General features: G+C 37.0%; 1 protein-coding gene across 2 annotated transcripts in view; it reads right to left on the reverse strand.

Moving 5' to 3' along the window:
• Window positions 1–21837, reverse strand: part of MICU2 (mitochondrial calcium uptake 2) — a 154795-nt gene that overhangs the window by 26642 nt on the left and 106316 nt on the right. For both annotated transcript variants that reach the window (XM_046028270.1, XM_046028269.1), the window contains one exon: window positions 7530–7595. In XM_046028270.1, the coding sequence (XP_045884226.1) occupies window positions 7530–7595 (66 nt within the window). The remainder of the gene's footprint in view (window positions 1–7529; window positions 7596–21837) is intronic.

Raw genomic sequence — 21837 nt, forward strand, 5'->3', positions numbered from 1 at the left:
AACAGCTGCAAAAACCAGGGCTCCAGGTAAGTGTGCAAGTTCCTGAGAGGTCTTGTTAAGATGCAGAAGGCTGAGACGGGTGCAAGGGCGGCGTGTCTCTAACTAGGCTCCCCAGGGGCACTTCTTTCATCTTTATATGCTTGAGAACCTGAAGCTGAAGCTCCGAGCTAAGCAAACAGGCCTCTTTTCCATAAGACTCAGGGTGTGTTTCAGTCTGCTGCAGTGCAGTGTCCTGATGGTGGTGACTTGCCAAGAACTGTCTGGGTGTTACACTCTTGTGGAGCTCAAGAATGCCAGCCACTTCGGCCACCAGGGCCAGGCGACTGAATGGTGACCCCATGTGGACTGCATGTATCTGCTGGCTTTATCTAGGCAGAGTGTATGGGGCAGGGCAAGTTTGCTAGCTTCAGAAAAGCAGGGGGCAAATGTCTTGACTGTACACCTGTGGGCTTCAGGAATGTAGTGGCTGAGTACCTTGTCCGTGCATGCATGCTGGCTTTAGGGTGGGAGGTGGAGAATGACAGTCCCAGCCAGAGAGTGGGGGAGCGCTGCAACTGCCTATGCTTCCCAACTTTATTTAGGGAATGAGAGGATGCCATGAATGTTGTGCTTGCCTGCCCCAGCTACAGACTGGGGGAGTGCTGCAACCTTCTGCACTCTCCAGCTTCCTCAAGGCAGTGGGATGGTGTGGTGACTGCTTGTCCCCACCTGTCTTAGCAATGCAGCAGGAGGGTGCTGCCTGTGAGCCCACCCACTTGTGCTAGAGAGTCAGTGGAGAGTGCAAATTGGCTTCTGTCCGCACCTCTATTTCCAGGGAGAGTTCCAGCGGTCCCTTGCCCTTCCAGCAGATGGTTTTAGATTGCCAAATGAATTTTACAACAGACTCTTGGCATTTTTCAAACTAGTATTTTTCTGCTGGGTCTTGGGGACAATGAGACTGCACGTGAGCCCTTTAAAAGGGGCATCTCAGTTTCCTATAGCACTTTGGCACTTAGATATCAGCCCCTTTGCATTTTCTAAGCCAGATGTTTTGGGGGCTCATCTCTCCGGTTCAGAGGGTGCTGTAAGTGAGACACCACCCCTCACTCTTCCAGGAGAATTACTGGACTGTTGTGTCACAGTGCTGGGGTGGGGTTTCTGGTAAGACCATCTGACTCTCCTACCTATCTTTTTCCCTTCTGGTGTGGAGAAACAGTTCATCTAGTTTTTAGATCTTTTTCAGCGGGAAATAACCCGTATGTAGCTGTAGATGTGGTGTATCTGTGGGACAGGGTGAGTTCAAGATCTCCCTATGCTGCCATCTTGCAGAAGAGCCCCACATTTCCTCAAGTTATTTCTGTAGTTTGACTTTTGACATCATTTGTGATTCCTCTGGAATGTATTCTGCTATAGGAACTGATATATACACCCAGCACTGTTTAGTCAGTCACACCATTAGTCACAAAGATGTAGTAAATGCCCATAATGTGTCAGAAACCATGTTAGGCCTTGGGGCTTCATGGTTCTCTATTCCTGTTGGGTAACTGGGCACTCAACAAGCTATGAAAAATAGTAATCTAAGCATGAAAATATTGGGAAGAAGTTCAAGGAGCTTTGGGAGCATATAAAGGGTGTCTAACTCACTTAGCAGCTTAGACAAGGCTTTCCTGAAAAAAATACCATTTAAACTGAGATCTAAAGTTTGAACCAAAGTTAAGAAAATAAGAAGTGGGAATAAACATTCCAAATAGGAAACATGTATAAATGCCTGAAGGTGCTAGAGAGCACGGTGCTCTATGGCTGGGGTGTAGACAGCAATAATAATAAATATAAAGCAAATAAATATATATTGCTTATGTGTTAGCTGAGTTCTAGGAGATTTGAATAAATTAACTAATACAATCCTCAAAACAACCTACTGAGGTAGATTACTATTATTCTTTTTTTCTTTTCCTCAAGATTTTATTTTAAGTAATCTCTACACCTAATATGGGGGTAGATCTCAACAGATCAAGAGTTGCACACTACCGACGGAGCCGGCCAAGCACCCCTATTATTCTCATTTTATAATGAAGAACCTTTTTATGCAAAGAGAAGTACACTAATTTTATGCAAGGAAAAGTATACTAATTTGCCTGGAGCCACACAGCTATTAAGAGATGGAGTAGCATATCAATGTGTAGGCAGTTGGTCTTTCTGAGTCTGAGGTTTTTTTGTTTGTTTGTTTTGTTTTTCTTTTTGACGATTCATTAGTTGCATGTAACACCCAGTGCTCATCTCCAAAGGTGCTCTCCTTAATACCCATCATCCAGTTACCCTATTCCCTCTACTTCCTCCCTTCTGTAACCCTCAGTGTTTCCCAGAGTCCAGGGTCTCTCATGGTTTGTCTCCCTCTCTGATTTTTTTCCATTTAGTTTTCCCTCCCTTCCCCTGTGGTCCCCCACGCTATTCTTTATATTCCAGATATGAATGAAATCATGTAACTGTCTTTCTCTGCTTGACTTATTTCACTTAGTGTAATCCCCTCCAGTTCCATCCATGTCGATGAAAATGATGGGTATTCATCCTTTCTGATGGTTGAGTAATATTCCACTGTATATATGGAGCACATCTTTATCCATTCATCTGCTGAAGGACATTTTGGCCTCTTCCACATTTTGGCTATTGTTATATCGTATTTGTGCTTTTAGGTCACACTGGCTATAGTATGAAAATGAATTAGAAAAGACAGGAGTGGATGCAGAGAGATCAGTTAGGAGGCCACTGCAGTAAATGAAATGAGAAGTGATGGTAGTCTGATAAAATGATAGTCATGGAAAAAGAACAACAACAACAAATCTGAGAAACATTTAAGAGGCAGAACAGACAATACCTAGTGACTAACTGGATATGAGAGGTAAGGAGATTACTCCCTTCTTTCTGGATTACTGAAAAGTAATTTAATAATTTTTTCCTACTGATTTAAAATGATATCTATATTATATACTATTGCTCATATGTATTTGGGTTTATTTTATTTGAGTTTATTTTGAGTATTCTATTGCTCACTATCCCATTTCATTACCCCTCTCATTACTTGCATTTTCTAGACTATTCTTGGCTATTCTCTCATGTTTATTCTCCCAGATGAAGTTTAAAAGGATTTTGGCAAGTCTCTGTACACCTCTTACCTCTCAAACACTATCACCAAAGAAGAAACCATCCAACTCCTCCCCCAAACCTCAAAATATAACCAAACAAAACCGAAATCAGGTACTCAGGTGCTGAGCTCTGATGCAGACTGTACTGAATTCGTAGATTAACTTACTGGGGATTGGCCACTTCACAAGGCTCACAAGTCCTACCTGAGAATAAAGCCTTCCTTTATTTCAATCCTCTCTTATTTCCTCAATTAAAATTTTTTGTTTATAGTTTTCTTTATTTAGATTCTTTTAAGTATTTTTTGTTTGTTTCTGAACTTTTCTATTTGTGCATAGTTGACACACAACGTTACTGTAGTTTTAGGTGCACAACAGTGATTCAACATTTCTGTATGTGAGCTGTGCTCACAACTGCAGCTCCCACCTGTCATCATACAACACTATTACAATACCACTGACAATATTCCCTATGCTGCACATTTTATTCCCTAGATCTTTAAAATATTAATCTATTTTTCATGTATCTTAAAACTAGTTAATTATTAAATGGTCAGTGTCATTAATATAAGCTACATCGAAATGCACTGTAGTTCATGCTTTTGGTATATAGTATGGCATTTATTTTAAAAAGTAAACTTTTATACTTTATTACCTATATTAGTTAACCTAAAATATTTGCTTTTGGAACTTACTCACCATGTTTATTCAAAGTCACCTATTGGCCAATTAAAATGTGGTAACTGCCTTTTGATTTCCCACAGGATAGAATGACAAAAAAGGTTTTCCCCAAAAAGCAAACAGCTGGACAAAATGGTCAAAACACAACTATTCTGCACTGTGGAATCCAACCAAAGGTACATAATAAAGTGAGAAGCATTTTTCAGATTAACTATTAAACTTTGGGCAGCAAACGTCTATGGCCTTCTTGCCTTTTCAGTTTTACCCTATGGGAGTTCTACCAGAGAGTGTCAGGCTGTCCCAAACCAGTTTCCCTGTTGCTGATGGAGGGAGTTTGCAGGTGATCTTGGTGGCCCCCTTTAAGTGAGACTGCAGTCCTCTTTGGAGCAAGCAATGGACTCAGATGGCCAGGTACTTGAAAGTCTGAGGAGCTGAGACAACCGTAAGGACTTGCTGTGCTCTCCTGGTACCCTAGGTTGTGCTCCACACTTAGCAGAGACCGCAGCAGCTCCAGCTGCCCACACGTCCTTGGCGCAAAGAGCTGGCACAGGTGTGTGCACTGGCAGGCTTAAAAAGAGCTGCATGTGAATGTGCTTCCAGCCTTACACAGACACATCAGTGGGGGAAGGAGGATGCACCTTTATTACCTCTGTGGTCTTAGTACAATCTCTGGCTGGACACTTAAAACTGTGAGACACAGTGGTGACTCCTAGGAAGCCAGGCTAAAAATAAAAATCAAATAGATTTCCTGTGCAGGAATTCTTCCCTTGAGGGAAAAGAGTCCATTTATAACAGTAAAAAAGTAATGTCACTAGGGATGCCCTTAAGAAACAAATTTCAGATGAATGAAAATATTAAAAGTAAAAATCCAGAAGCATAACTAAAGGAGAGGATAATACAGGTTAGTATTTATAACTGATTTTGATTTAAAAAAATGAAAGTAGTTAGATGAATAAAATTAAAAGACAAATAAATATGACCACATACAAAATAACATCTATAACCAAAATGTCATAAACAAAACCATAGCTGATAAACACTTTAATAATTTTGAAAAAATTTTTAAAAGTACTCTTAAAAGTAAATATGAAGAGCAATCTAAAGAAATTCCCAAAGAACAGAAAATTTGTAAGAAATATCTTGAAAAAGAGTAACTGAGATACCTTTCCCCCATCTAACTGGCACTACTTAAAAAAACAGAACAAAAACAGATACCAATCCTGGAGACACTGTTCACAGGGAGGCATGTTTACTCAATGGTGGTAGGACTGTAAACTGTTATACCTTTCTAGAAGGCAGTTTGACCATATGAATCAAAAGTCTTAAAAGTATCCACGTCTTTTGACCCAACGATCTCACCTTTAGAACACTATCCTAAATTCACATGTTTAACTATTGACTGGGGCATGATTCTAACAGCAAAATTTGGAAATAATCTTAATGATCAATAATAAAAATGTCATATTCATATAATTAAATACTTGTTCATTCACTTAAAAATATTTATTGAACATTTAGAGCACGCTCTGGTGCTTTCCCAGGCTATGTAGATACAACTCATGCAGTAAAGAATTTACCATACCCAGACAGAGGTTTGGCTTTTGTTCTGGGCTGCTGGGAGGTATCTCTATGGTAAATGTCTTGTTTGCTTGAGGGCCTTGGGCCATACCAGACTAACCATGAGGTTTAGGGTGGTGGCTAGGGTCATGAGGTATCAGCACGACCTCCAGAATGGCTAGATATGGGGGTCAGCAACATGGGTATCTGAACAAATTTATATAGCTGACCCCAAGAAAATCTCTGGACATTAGGGCCCTGACTGGCACCCCTCCATGTGTACTGTTATATACCTTGTAGGGAGAGTTAGTGCTATCCATGATCCCCCTGGGGAGAAGACAAGTGGAACCTCTGCTTGTGGAACTTTCTGGACCTCTGCCTCATGTGTGTTTTCCACGGACTGATTTTAATCTGTATCTGCTCATTGTAAGAAACTACCCATGAACCTAAGAATTTTCAGTTAGCTTTTTGAGTCCTCCCAGTGAATAATGGAACCCAAGGGTAGTCTCGGGGTCCCCCGAACTTGCAACTGCTATCAAAAGTAAGTGGTCTCATCTGTACCCCAATGTTCATAACAGCAATGGCCACAGTAGCCAAACTGTGGAAAGAACCAAGATGCCCTTCAACAGATGAATGGATAAGGAAGATGTGGTCCATATACACGATGGAGTACTATGCCTCCATCAGAAAGGATGAATACCCAACTTTTGTATCAACATGGATGGGACTGGAAGAGATTATACTGAGTGAAATAAGTCAAGGAGAGAGAGTCAATTATCATACGGTTTCACTTATCTGTGGAGCATAAGAAATAACATGGAGGACATGGGGAGATGGAGAGGAGAAGGGAGTTGAGGGAAATTGGAGGGGGAGATGAACCATGAGAGACTACGGACTCTGAAAAACAATCTGAGGGTTTTGAAGGGGTTGGGGGGGTGGGAGGTTGGGTGAGCCTTGTGGTGGGTATTATGGAGGGCACATATTGCATGGAGCACTGGGTATGGTGCATAAACAATGAATTCTGTTACACTGAAAAGAAATTAAAAAAAAAAAAAAAAAAAAAGTAAGTGGTCTCGTGGACTGCTCCCTAACTTCAAACAACTGTAAAGAGAGGAATGATGCTTACAGTTCAGGGGAGGACACAGACAATTATACTAATGTGTGATGTGTGAGAGGTGTTATGATGGTGCACATACAGGGTATGATGGGAACACACAGGTTATACACATCTAGGAATAGGGAATACCATTCAAGGATTCGGATGTGGGAAAAAAAAGTCCAGCACAGGATTGCTCAAAGGGATGAAATGTAAGAAAGAATTGTGATATTAATAATTTGCAAGATTTGAAACAGACATGCTCTAAAAAGATGAAATAATTTGGAAATTTAAGAAAATCTCATGGAAAGCATGCTGTGGAATTAGAACTGACTGTAAGATTATCAACAGAAAATTTACTGATATACATTAGTGGTGGGAATGAAAATTGTTTCATTTTCTATAAGAGATACTTGCCAAATTTGTCAAAATTTATCAACAACCTTAGAAATAGCATACCTTTTGACCTAGCAATCACATTTCTGGGAAGTTATCCCTCAGATATATTCACATATGTATACAAACATATATTACAGGATTATTAACTGTAGCATTATTTACATTATCAAGGGACTGGATATACGTTAAGACTGGATATACTGTTTTTAAAGAGGGGAATGGTTACATAAACTAGTACATCATACAAGAAAGCACTATGGCACTGTTAAAAAGGAGATATTCAGACGTACTGAGGAAAAAATGGGAAAGTGTGAAACAATGCACTGTGCTACTCCTTGCAGAAAAGTAGAAAAAAGTACACATGGATGTATTTAGTTACTTCTTTACAGATACACTTATACACACATGAGGTATCTCCAGGCAAATACACAGGACACTTAAAGCACTCACTGCCAGGGAGAACTGGGTGACTGGGATGAAAATGCTGCCCTCTGCACATACTCTTTTTGAATCTTTTGAAGTTTGGACCATGTGAATGTAGCACAGCTATTCAAAATATTTAGAAAAATGAAGTTACTGATAATTTTCCCAACGATGTGAGTTTATTTATTTGACAGACAGAAGAGAGAAACTACTGTAAATATCATCTGTCTGGAAATACTTAGTTTATTTGCACATACCTGGCATTCTGTTTCATTAGCTCTTGTTGTCTTCAAGTTATCTTGTTTACTCATGATCTTCTGTAGCTAAAAAGATAGCAAATATCGATTCAGCTGTGTGACTACTGGACTATTCAAAATAGCCTAAGAAACAGATGCTAAGTTTTCATTATAAAATATATACTAATTGTTAAGTAGCAACCTAAATTCTGCATTATAGCTAATATTGTACTTTTTTTTTCTTAAATTATGTAAGAATTAAAGGAGTACTTACATTCTTAAAATTTGAATCATTTTCTTCCTCTTAAGAAAGCTGGTTTACGTAATACATATTCCAAAGACATTACTCTATAAAAACTTCAAGATTACCATCATTCTTCATCATTGATTCGTAATTAATTTTTTGTATCACTGCTAGTTTACGGCCACATTTTCAAGTATATAGCTTTTTTTTTCTTAAAGGGGGAGGTAGAGGAAGAGGGAATTTTTTTTTTTTTTTTTTTTAGAGAGAGACAGACAGACCGAGACTCTTTAAGCAGGCTCTACACCCAGAGTGGAGCGTGACTTGGGGCTTGATCTCATAATCTTGAGATCATGTGAGACCCTGACCTCAGAGGAAATCAAGAGTTGGTCACTTAACCAACTGAACCACCCATGTGCCCCTCAAGTATATAGCTCTTCAGAAGCTACTTATATCATATAAAAATGGTTTTCTTCCCCTTATGCATTTATAAAGCATCAAAATAATTTTTAAAAAATATTTTATTTATTTATTTGAGAGAGCTCGAGAGAGCAGGAGCAGGGGGAGGGTCATAGGGAGAGTCAGAGAATCCCAAGCAGACTCTGAGTTGAGCCATCCAGGTGCCCCACGCATCAAAATAATTAAAAAACCTACAGTTCTGCCATATATAAAATTGTCAATAGTACCCTGAGACTGAATACATTTAAAAACCTACCTTTCAGAGTCATTTGTACCAATCCTCATATGGAAAGCAAATCAAAAAAAAAGTTTTTAAAAAATTAAATGTAGACAAAATCTGAAACTATGGATTCAAATGAATTAGGAGACAAACCTTCACTCATTTTTTTCTAGGCTACTTCTTTATTAACAGTTTGAAAATTGCTCCAACTAAATTCCAAATTAATTACCTCAAGTTTTGCTGCCTCTATTATGTTTGCTTTAGGCAAATGGTTTATCTTTAGTTCTCTTAGTCCCTCAAACTTTTCCACATCTCCCCCACAATTATTTTAAGGAAAAAGTATTGAAAAGTTTTACATTTGTTTTATCCTTATTTTTAAAGTTGATAGTCAAATATATAATGCTGAGTTCAATACCTTTCTCCCTTTGCTTACTGTATCTCCTTTAAAAATTTTTATAATGGAAATTTTTAAACATAGCGAAGTAAAGAGAATTCTGTAATAAACCAAACATTCTTTAGCTTCAACTTATCAGTACTCTGCCATTCTTGGTTTATTTATCCTTCTACCCATTCCCAGTTCCTTGTCAATTGTTATCATTTACAGCACTTTTCAAAAAAACCATTTTATTTATTTGACAGAGAGAGAGGGACAAAGAGGGAACACATGCAGGGGGGTGGGAGAGGTAGAAACAGGCTCCTGGCTGAGCAGGGAGCCTGACTCAGGCCCCAATTCCAGACACAGGGATCATGACCTGAGCGGAAGGCAGAAGCTTAACAACCGAGCCACCCAGGCACCCCTCATTTATAGCTTTTGAGGAAAAATTTATATACACTAAATATACAAATCATAGCCACACAATTTTGACAAATGGATATACCTGAGTAACCCATCCTCCTATCCTGGAACAGAACATTTCTGTTTTCTCAGAAAGTTCTTTTTGTGCTTCTTCCCAGTCAACCCATCCTCTCTGCATTCCCACAAAGAAAATATCAGAGTTTGAGTTTTTTCTCCCATCTTAATGAGTTTCACTTAGTTTAGAAATTCAAAAAATTGCATCAAATGGAATGTATTCTTTTGTGCTGTCATCTTCTACTCTGCATAATGGTTTTGAGATTCATTCATGTTTGTACATAAGTAGTGTGTGTTCTTATTTATTGTTGAGCTTGTATCCCACTGTATAAATATATGACTATCCATTCACTTGTTGACAGATGTTTGCACTGTCTCTGGTTTTTGATTAGTGTGAATTAGTGTTTAGTGTGAATCAAGCTACCATAAGTTTTCTTTTTCTAGCTTTACTAAGGTGTACTTAATATATAAAAAACTTGGACACATGCATACATCTGGAATTTGGACACATGCATATATCTGAGATACATCAAGTTATAAACATATCTATCATTATCAAAAGATTTGTGTGTTTTCTTTTTTCCTTTGGTGTAAGAACACTTAGCATGTGATGTACCTTCTTAAGTTTGTAAGTGTACAACACCGTACTCTTAACTATATGCACTATGTTGTACAGCAGATTTCTGCCATAAGCTTTCTTGCACAATTCTTTTTTAGTAGACATATTGTAATATTTCATTCAGATGAATTCCTTGGAAGGGAAGAATTAAATTCTTCTTAACTTTAAATTATTAAGTTCTTGAGTTCCTTATATATTCTGGATACAAGTTCTTTGTCAGCTTTCTGCTTGAAAATATTTCCTCCCGTCCTGTAGTTTGCCTATTCATTTTCTTAATGGGTCTCTGAATGAATAAAAGGTTTTGATTTGGATGAAGACTAACTTAATTTTTTTCTTTTGTGGTTATTGCTTAGTGTCCTAAGAAACTCTGAATATCCTAGATCCTGAGAATATTCTCTCACGTTTTTTCCCAGAAGCTTAATGGGTTTAGTTTTATGTTTAGATCTGTAATCTATCTCAAATACATTTTTATACAGACACACCTTGCTTTATTGCACTTTGTAGATACTGCATTTTTAAATTTTTTAAAAGATTTATTTATTTATTTGACAGACAGAGATCACAAGTAGGCAGAGAGGCAGGCAGAGAGAGAGGGGGAAGCAGGCTCCCTGCTGAGCAGAGAGCCCGATGTGGGGCTCGATCCCAGGACCCTGGGATCATGACCTGTGCCGAAGGCAGAGGCTTTAACCCACTGAGTCACCCAGCCACGTCTCTGTGTCACATTTTGGTAATTCTCGTAATATTTCAAGCTTTTTCATTATTTTTATATTTGAACTGCTGCAATCTCATGATAAAACTTTAATGGATTAAGAATTACTTCTTATGAATGAGCACAGAAAGTGGTTTCTCGAAATGGAATCCACTCCTGGAGAAGATTGTTGAAATGACAACAAAGGATTTAGAATATTACATAAACTTAGCTGATAAAGTAGTCAGCAGGATTTGAGAAGATTGACTCCAATTTTGAAAGAAGTAACAGCATCATATGCTAGAGAGAAATCGTTTGTGGAAGAAAGAGTCAATCAATGAGGCAAACTCCACTGTCTTAAGAAATTGCCTAACTTCCAGTAACCACAACCCTGATCAATTAGCAGCCATAAATATGGATACAAGACCCTTCAGTAGCAAAAAAGATTACCACTCACTAAAAGCTCAGCTGATGGTTAGCATTTTTTAATTAAAGTATGTGCATTCATCTTTTCAGACATAATGATATTGCACTTAACAGATTATGGTATAGTATAAGCATAACTTTAAATGCACTAGGAAACCAAAAAATTCATTTGACTTGCTTTATTGTGGTGGTCTGGAACTAAATTTGTGGTATCTCCAAGGTATGTCTATATATGGTCTGAGGCTGGGGTTATAACTAATTTTTTTTTCATATATATATCCAATTGTTCTAGTGTCATTTATTGAAAAGACTTTTCTTTTCCCATGAACTGAGCTGGTGACTTTATGGAGAATTAAGCAACCATATATGGATTCTTTATTATCTTCCACTGATCTACTTACCCATCCTTAGATCAATATCACAGTATCACCATTATTGTAGCTTTGTATAAGTCTTAAAGTCAGGCAGTGTGAGTTATCCAGATTTGCTCCTGTTTCTCAAGATTGATTTGAGTGTTCTAGGTCCTTTTTGTTTTGTTACATATATACTTTAAAATCAGCTTGTTAATTTCTACAAAAAAGCCTGCTGGGATTTTGCTTGGGAAGTTAAATCTTTAGACCAATTTGGGAAGAACTGACATTTTAACACTACTGAATCTTCTTACCATTAACATGGCATATTCCTCCATTTATTTAGGTTTCCTTGAATTTCTACTGGCAATGTCTGAAGTTTTTGGTGAATGCTTTTGTTAAATTTATTTCTACTTAATCTCCTTCCATACAAAGGAGAACTGATTTTAATTTCATTTTCCAACTATTTGCTGCTAGTATGTAGAAATACAACTGATTTCTCCATACTGACATTCTATATTGAGAACTTCCTAAATTTGCTTTTGGCTCTAGCAGCTTTCCTTTTCTTATTGATATCTGCGAATAAAGTTGGATTTACTTCTTCCTTTCCAATCTTTTTATTCCCCCCACTTGTATTGCTATTATTAGAATCTTCAGTAAAATGTTGAAGAGAGAAGAAAATACAGCTTGCCTTGTTCCTGATCATAAAGGGACAGAATTCTATATTTGATCTGTAGCGTGGTGCCACCTTTTAATTTTTTATAAATGCCCTTCATCAGATTGAAAAAGTTGTCTTCAATATCTACTTTGCTCAGTTTTATTATAAAGTGCTTATTTTCTTAAGTATTTTGTAAGCATATAGTGACAGGATCATGTTGACCTCTCTTTTATTCTGTTAATACACTGGACTGCACTGATTGATTTTCAGTCTTTAAACAAATTTTGTATTCTCTGCATAAATCTCACTTGATTTTGGTGCATTATTTTATATAGTATATAATGTGTTTTGTTCTATCTGATTAGGTATTCTGTGTCTTTGTTCATGATGAAAGCTGGTCTATAATTTATTTTTCTTGTTATACCTTTGCCAAGTTTTAGTTATCAGGGATATGCTGTTCTTATGAGAGGGAACTGTTCCTTTTTCTTGTGTTTTCTGAAAGTTTTATGAAAATTTGGCATTTCTTCTTTCCTAAATGCTTGATAGATTTCACCAGTAAAACCATCTGGGCCTGGATATTTCTTTTCTTTTTTTTTTTTTAAAAAGGTTTTATTTATTTATTTCACACACACACCGCAAGTAGGCAGAGAGGCAGGCAGAGAGAGAGAGATAGAGAGCAGGCTCCCTACTGAGCAGAGAGCCTGATAGGGGGGCTCAATCCTAGGACCCTGAGATCATGACCTGAGCCAAAGGCAGAGGCTTAACCCACTGAACCATCCAGGTGCCCTGGGCCTGGACATTTCTTTTTGGGAAAGTTTTTGATAACAAATTCAATTTCTTTGATAAAGGGCTATTCAGATTTCTCTCTCTTGTTAGTTTTGGTAAGTTTTTTTTTTTTTTTAAGGCATTGTCCAGTTCATTTGAGTTATCAAATTTACAGTTACATATGAATAAGTTATTCACAACATTCCATTTTAATCCTTCTGATATTTGCAGAATCTGTGGTGATATTTCCTTTTTATTTCTAACACTGGTAATTTGGACCCTCTTTAAAGTACTCAGATTAGATTCAGTACTGAAAGTTATTTATAATTTATTATACAGATCATAGTTTAAAAATACAAATAGATGTTATGCATAGTGATGGTAAGTTTTTGTACAAAATTTTAAAAAACATATTTTTTATTATGACATTTAATATAGTTGTTACAATCTTCACATAGTCATTAAGTAATTACAAATAAACCAAAGCAATTAAGATTAGGTCACTGAAATGAGAATTTTTTTAGGAGACTTTTTATAACATTGGCTTATTCTAATATGGTGTGGGATTTAGAGGAACAAGGTTCTGTCCTAAAGTTCTATCCAAGTGAGTATGGTGTGAGATAAAGCTTGCCATGTTAAGAAATACCAAGTGTTGGCAAGAATGCAGAGAAAAAGGAACCCTTGTGCACTGTTGGTAGAAATATAAATTGGTACAGCTACTGCGTAAAATGGTATGGAGGTATGTCAAAAAATTAAAGATAGAAGTAACACATAATCCAATAATTCCACCACTGGGTATTCACTCAAAGAAAACAAAAACACAAATATGAAAAGACATATGGACCTCAATGTTTACTGCAGCATTATTTACAATAGCTAAGACACAGAAGCGACCTATGTGTCCATAGCCAAAAAAAGGGTGAGATTTTGCCATTTGTGACAACATGGATGGACCTAGAGATATGGCTAAGTGAAATAAGTCGGACAAAGACAAATACCATACGATTTTTCTTATATGCGGAACCCCAAAAACGAATAAACAAACAAAAAGCAGAATCAGACCTATACACAGAACAAACTGATGGTTTTCAGAGGGGAGGCCAGTGGAGGGGGAGGTGGGCAAAATGGGTGAAGGCACATGAGAGATACAGGCTTCCAGTTATGGAATGAACAAGTCACAAAAATAAAAGCATAGGGAATACAGTTAATGGTACCATAATAGCACTGCACGGTGACAGATGGTAACTATACTTATAGTGAGCACAGCATAACACAGAGCTGTTGAAGCACTATGCTGTACACCTAAAACTAATGTAACATTGTGTCAACTACGCTCTATTTTAAAATAAGAATGAAAAAAAAAATCCTTGTCATCTTAGAGTTTTACCTAAAACATTTTGGTCTGTACTCAGGGAGAGGATTATAGCAGGTCTTAATATTATAGTTAGAGTGCTATACATTTAGTTCTATAGTAAAAGCTTCATTTGAAAGAGCATATGCATTTTATACTAGTACAGCTGACCCTTGAAAAACACAGGGGTTGGGGTCCGAACCTGCGCAGTTGAAAAACCATGCATAACTTCTGAGTCCTCTAAAACTTAATCACTGATAGCCTATTGCTGACTGAAAGCATTACTGATAACATAAACATATTTTGTATGTCGAGTGTATTATATACTGTATTCTTAAAGTAAGCTAGAGAAAGGAAAATTTATTAAGAGAATCATAAGGAAAGAGAAGATACATTTACAGTACTGTACTATAAAAAAAATCTGCGTCTAAGTGGACCTGTGCAGATCAAACCCATACTATTCAAGGGTCAACTGCATTCTCTTATGCCAAAAGGACTCTCTGGTTTTAAGGCGGTTTCTAAAATGGTTGTACATGATACTGATTCATGATAGCAAGATAGTAAGTGCCTATCGCGTAATGAAAGTGCCGTTCTAAGTGTTGGGAATATAGCAGTTAAGGACAGATAATATCCTTGCTGTCATGAAACTTACATTCTAATGGGCTAGAGATAACAAACACTGAACAAATAAGAGAATTTCAAATAATGTCAAGTATATAACTAGACCAACATAAAATAAAAGTAGGGTTACAGGATTCTGAGATTGCTAGGTATGGGTTAATGTTACGTAGGTTTATTCTGTGTAGTTCATTGTGAGAACATGTCATTTAGGCTGAGATGTGAATGATAAAAGCTACCAAAGGAATGGGGAAAGGACATTCCAGGCACAGGGAAGAGCAAAGTCTGTGGAAGAACATGGGGTGCTTTGAGAGAAACAGAAGGTAAAGTGGTCATAATACATAAATGGTAAAAGAAGCAGAAGGACACATTCATCAAATACAAATTCTATGATTGAAAAAGTACTGCTAAGTTGACTATTTAAATTTATATTGATCATATTTTCAACTACAGGCTGAAAATGAAGAAACGTATGTATGATTGACTTAACTTATTTTTGCTTTCAGAATAATGTTAGCTTAAATTCTGAAACAAGAACACTGTCCCCAAATCAAGAAGAATAAATTCTACTGAAGGATTTTATTCTTCACTTATTTAATAATAACACTAGCACATATATTTGGCATGATAAAATTATACCACAACTATATTAAGAACACAATCCTTCCTGCCAGTATGAAATTGATGTGAAATAAAAGGACCACCTAAGGAGAAATTCACACTAGTAAACAGACATGTCATTAAGGTATTGTTTGAAGAAAGTGCACTGAAACCCTGGCACTTAGCCCAAAGAAGCAGATGAGCCATCTATCAAGGTAAAGATTAAATGTATTAACTTTTGCTGGCTTTGATCACTGCTGTATTGTTTATTATTATCTGACAGAAAACAGCTTATACAGATAGTTGCTATATTACTTGTTCTTGCGATAGAAAAGTAAGCAATTACTTCAACAGTTTCGAGATCTCCATATTAATAAAACATGAATGTACTACATAACACAAAAATAAACGGAGGCAATTTATATTTTAGGACATTTCTAAAAGACTTTATATTAACATATTTTATCATTACTTTTCCATTTGCTGTTCAAATCAATTTGTTAGATCTATGTTTTGGGAATTAAAGTAATTTTCATTACCTACTCTCATCCATTAGCACTTATGGTAGGAACAGCAATAAATAAAATTTACTGGAGAAACATTCAGATAATCTACAAAACAAAAAATCCATGCCCTTTAAATATGTTCTTCTTATCTGAGAAGAACTGCTAGGTTTGTTCAGTAAAATTTCAAATACAAGATGTTACATACTTAGGTTTCCTAAATAATGACTACAGAAATGAAACAGTTATTCAATTAATTAATGTAAATGTGCTTTTACTTTATGGTGTAGTTTTAAAAACTGAGGTCACATATGATCTTACTCATATGTGGAATTTAAGAAAGAAAACAAAACAAATGAGCAAAGGGGAAAAAAAAAAGAGAAAAACCAAGAAACATTTCTTAACACATAGAGAATATACTGATGGTTACCAGAGGGGCGATGAGTGGGAGCTTGGGGGAACAGGTGATGGGGATTAAAAAGTACACATATCATGATGAAAAAAAAATGAATTGAGGTATAATTGACATATGGCATATTAATTTCTGGTATACAACATAATAATCTAGTATTTATATATATAATGAAATATCACCACAATAAATCTAGTTTTCCCATCACCGTAAGGTTACATAATATGCAAATACAATGCAACTGACTATAGTCACCATGCTATATATTATATCCCCATGACTTATTTCATGCCTGAAAATCTGTACCTCTTGATCTCCTTCTCCCATTTTACTCATCTTTCCCAACCACTCTCCTCTGGCAACCACTGACCTGTTCTCTACATCCAGGAGTTTTGTTTTGTTTGATCGTGTTTTGTTTTTTAGATTCCACGTATAAATAAAATCATACAGTATTTGTCTTTCTGACTGACTTATTTCATTAAGCATAAGCATATCCTAAAGGTCCATCCATGTTGACACAAATAGCAAGACTGCCTTATCACGGCTGAGTAACACTGCATCACATATACATACCACTTCTTCATTCATCCGCTGATGAACGTTTTAGTTGCTTCCATATCTTGGCTATAAGACAAACAGAGGAGTACACATATCGTATCTTTTTGAATTAGTGTTTTTATTTTCTTGGGATACTGAGAAGAACTGCTGAGTAGTAGGTATGGGTATGTGGTGTTTCATACCACAGTGGCCTGAAAAGCTGTTTGATACGATTTCAATCTTCTTAAATTTGAGAATATCCTGGAGAATGTTCCATGTACACTTAAGAAGAATGTGTATTCCGCTTCTTTTGAATGGAATACCTGTATATATACCCATTAAGCCTATCTGGTCTAATTTTTTTTAAGGCTGACATTTACTTATTGGCCTTCTGTCTGGATGGGCTCTCCACTGATGTTAAGTGGGGTATGAAAGTCCTCTACTATTGTATTGCTCTTAATTTCTCCCCGTTAATAGTTTTATATATTTAGGTGTTCCTATGATCACTACACAAATGTTTTACCTTCTTGCTGAACTGAACCCTTTTTCATTATGTAATGCCTATCTTCGTCTTTTATTGCAGTTTTGTTTTAAAGTCAATTTTGTCTGATGTAAGAAAAGCTACCTTGCTTTCTTCTGGTTTCCATTTTCATGAAATATCTTTTTCCATCTCTTCACTTTTCAGTCCGTGTGTTTTAGATCTGAAATGAGTCTCTTAGAGGCAATATATAGATGGATCCTTTTTTTTTTTATTTTTTCAAAATAACTCAGTACATTTACGTTTAAATAGACATATAGATAGGTACTTATGTGCTGCCATTTTGTTGACTGATTTCTGGCTATTTTGCGGTTCTTTATTTCTTTTTCTTCTCTTTCCTTGTGACTTTATGCCTTTCAGTGCTATGTTTAGATTCCATTATCTTTTATGTATCTACTACAGATTTTTGCTTTGTGGCTACCAAGGGGCTTATAAGTATCTACCAAGAGGCTTTTAAGTATCTATCTATCTACCTATGTTGATACTTAAAAGCCTCTTGGTAGCCACAAAGCAAAAAAAAAAAAAAAAAAAAAAAATAAAAAATTAAAAAAATATATATATGTATTTTTTAAGATTTTATTTATTTATTTGACAGACAGAGTAACAGTATTCATTCTTTTTGCACAACACCCAGTGCTCCATGCAAAACGTGCCCTCCCCATTACCCACCACCTGTTCCCAGAGATCAGAAGTAGGCAGAGAGGCAGGCAGAGAGGAGGAAGGAGGCTCCCCGCTGAGCAGAGAGCCCGATGTGGGGCTCAATCCCAGGACCCTGGGATCATGACCTGAGCCGAAGGCAGAAGCTTTAACCCACTGAGCCACCCAGGCGCCCCTCAACCTATATATATATATCTATTTTATACTGATAGCAAGTTAGGACTGCATTCTAAAAATTTACATTTTTACTCCCCTCTCCTTGCATAGTTTATGTTTCTGATGTCACATTACACATCTTTTTATTTTGTACATCCATTAACTAACTGTTGTAGTTATTTATTTATTTATTTTTAAAATAACTTTTTCTTTTAGCCTTCATGCCAGCATTTTAAATGATTAGTCCAGTGCCTTCGGTATATATTTATATTTACCAGTGAAATTTTTACTTTTATGTCTTTTACTTTTATGTCTTCTTCTAATTAGTTCCATTTCTTTCAGATTAAAGAAGTCCCTTAAAATTTCTTATAAGGCCAGTTTAGTGGTAGTGAACCCGTTTAGCTTTTGCTTGTCTTGAAAATTCTTTATCTTTCCTTCAATTCTGAATGATAACTGAATGAATAAAGTATGCTGGTTGAAAGTTTCTTGCTTTTGGCACTTTCAATACCATGTCATTCCCTTTTGGTCTGTAAAGTTTCTGCTTAAAATCTGCTGACAGGGGCGCCTGGGTGGCTCAGTGGGTTAAGCTGCTGCCTTCGGCTCAGGTCATGATCTCAGGGTCCTGGGATCGAGTCCCGCATCGGGCTCTCTGCTCATCAGGGAGCCTGCTTCCCTCTCTCTCTCTCTCTGCCTGCCTCTCTATCTACTTGTGATCTCTCTCTGTCAAATAAATAAATAAAATCTTAAAAAAAAAATCTGCTGACAGTTCTACAGGGGTTCCCTTGTACATACAAACTGTTTTTCTCTTGGTGCTTTATGATTCTCCCTGTCTTCAAATTTTGACATTTCAATGATAATTTGTCTTGTGGAGACCTTTGGGTTCATCTTACTTGGAACTCTTAGAGCTTCCTGGAACCAGATTTTTGTTTTCTTCCCCAGGTTATTGAAGTTTTAAGCCATTATTTTTTCTTTATTTTAAAGATTTTATTTATTTATTTGATAGACAGAGATTGCAACTAGTCAGAGACGCAGGCAGGGAGAGAGAGGAGGAAACAGGCTCCCCGCTGAGCAGAGAGCCCGATGTGGGGCTTGATCCCAGGACTCTGGGATCTTGACCTGAGCTGAAGGCAGAGGCTTTAACCCACTGAGCCACCCAGGCGCCCCTTAAGCCATTATTTTTTCAAATACATTTTTATGTTGCTTTGCTCTCCCACTTCTCGAGACTCCTAAGTGTGAAAGTTGTTCTGCTGTCCCATAGGTCCCTTACTTTTTAACATTCTTTTTTCTTCTTTTTGCTGCTTTGTTTGGGTGAGTTCCACTGCCCTGTCTTTCAGGTCACTGATCCTTTCTTCATCTAGTCTGCTATAAACCCCTCTAGTGTATTGTTCAGTTCAGTTATGGTGCTCTTCAGCTCTGTGACTTCAGTCTGGTACTTTCCTATACCTTCTCTCTCTGTTGAAGTTCACTCTGTACTCATCCATTCTTCTTACGGGATAGGCAAGCATTTTTATGACCATTATTTTAACATTTTCTCAAGTAAATTCCTTATCTCCATTTTGTTAAGGTATTTTTCTGGGGTTTTATCTTGTTCCTTCATCTGGAACACATTGCTCTGTTTTTTCATTTTGTTTGACTCTGTATTTGTTTCTATGTATGAGACAAAACAGCTGAATCTCCATCTTGATGGAGCAGTCACAGGAAGACAGAGGATGTGTTTCAGTTGTGTTTATGCAGTACCCTGGGGGTGGTAGCCTGTCAAGAGTTGTCTCTTCAGTCATTTCAGTCATGTTGGGCCCAGAAATGCAATGCTCCCTGGCCACCAGGGCCAGGCATTTAATGGGCATCCCTTGTGTGGACAACACATACCTGTCAATTTGGCATGGAAGGACAAGCCCACTGCTGGGTTTAGAAGGGCTGGGCCATGGGAGAGTACATGGGTGGGGCAAACAGCAGTAGCAAGGTGAAATGGGACTGAAAAAATGGCACTTGTGAGCACCTTCATCACTGAGAGTTCTAGCAGAACCGTGCTCCTCCAGCAGATGCCTTAAGATTAGCCAACGAATTTCCTTCACATATGGCCTAAAGCACTTTTCAACTTGATGCTTATGTGCTGAATCCCAGGGTGAGTCTGTGCATGAGTCCTTTAAGATTAGAGTCTCGGTTTTCTACAGTCCTTTTTGGGTTTCCTGGATGTAAGCCCCACTGGTTTTCAAAGCTGGTTATTTTGGGCCTCACCTCTCCAGTATAGCTTCTAAGGTAAGGGTTGGAGTTGGTGTAACTGATGTGGGGCTTGATCCCCTTATTCCCCAGTAATACATTCTTATTTGAAAGATCCCTCTCACTTGTGGGTTACCATGCTGGGGTAAGGTTTTTTTTTGTAAGAACATGTCTCTAACTCTCCTGTTCCAAGGTGACCTTTTATCCTTTGGTGTAGAGGACCTGTTCAACTAGTTTTCAGATCTTTTTCAGAGGGCTTTGATCTATATGCAACTACAGATTTGGTGTGAGTTTAGGGTCTTTCTACACCCCCATCATCTCTATGTTGTTAATTTAAATTGATTACATCAATTTAACAGCTCTATGAGTTATCAAGGTTACTGTTTTATTTCTATGATCAGCATTAAAAACCCTGTATTGCTTAGAAGGTTGACCTTTATAAACTTACACTTAAAAAAAAAATCAGCAGCATATCCTAACATGCTCTTTTTCTTGTTTTCTTAATTAATGAGTTGATCTTCTAAAAATTTTCCAAACATCTAAGGAAAAAATTGTAGTATTCCAAAAGTGTTCCATAAATTCAGCATGTTAAGTTACAGAAAAAATATCTGAAAACTTTTAAAGCAGGTATGCTCAACAATTTCAGGACTACAGACTATACATACAGTAAAAGAGATAAGCCTAGTCTCTTGCAATAGGAAATTATGTTTTAGTGTTAGAAGAGACCTGAAGAAGACAAAAAGAAAAACAACATGCCTTCTATTGCCTTTTTTCACGTTCAGTGTCTCTTTTAAAGGCTTTGTCATTCAGACTTGATTATCATCAAATATTAGAATAGTGACTCAGAACTCTGGTTTGGTAAGTATGACAGTGATATTGCCAGAGGTTCTATTACGTCCACTTTATAAAATTACCTCCAACTCTACAAATCCAGGGAGGTATATACTGGATAAAGTACTTCTAAGATTTGGTTCCCTATGCCTAGTGACTGCTAGAAACAGAAGCAGAAAGTTCATCCAGGTCTGAGGGAATTATGGTCTGTGAATACTCTAACGTGTTTAATTTGTGTAACAGAATTTTACCTTCATGTAGAATATCCTTTTTGTAATTATTAGCCTCAACTTGAATAACAATCTTAAATATATCCTTTTCTTATACCTGAGGTAGATACAGTTAGGTAGGATGTAATGGTACCTTGTGACTTATCACACTCGTATTTCAGTTTCTACTTGTGCAGACAGACAAGTTTTCTACCTTAAACTAATATCAATTTCCTTCCTTAAACATCAAGCATCTCAGAAGAATTTTTTTTCTACTGCCATTGATTTTGCATTTTTTATCTACTCCTCTTTAGCCTTTTGCTCTGTGGAACTGGTCTCTACTACTCTTTTCAAAGTGCTTCTGCAATGGTTCCCAAAGACCTACAAAATTTAAGGAGTTATCTACTCTGTTGCTATCCTGAAG

This window comes from Meles meles, chromosome 14, assembly GCF_922984935.1.
Source record: "Meles meles chromosome 14, mMelMel3.1 paternal haplotype, whole genome shotgun sequence".
NCBI classification, from domain to species: domain Eukaryota; kingdom Metazoa; phylum Chordata; class Mammalia; order Carnivora; family Mustelidae; genus Meles; species Meles meles.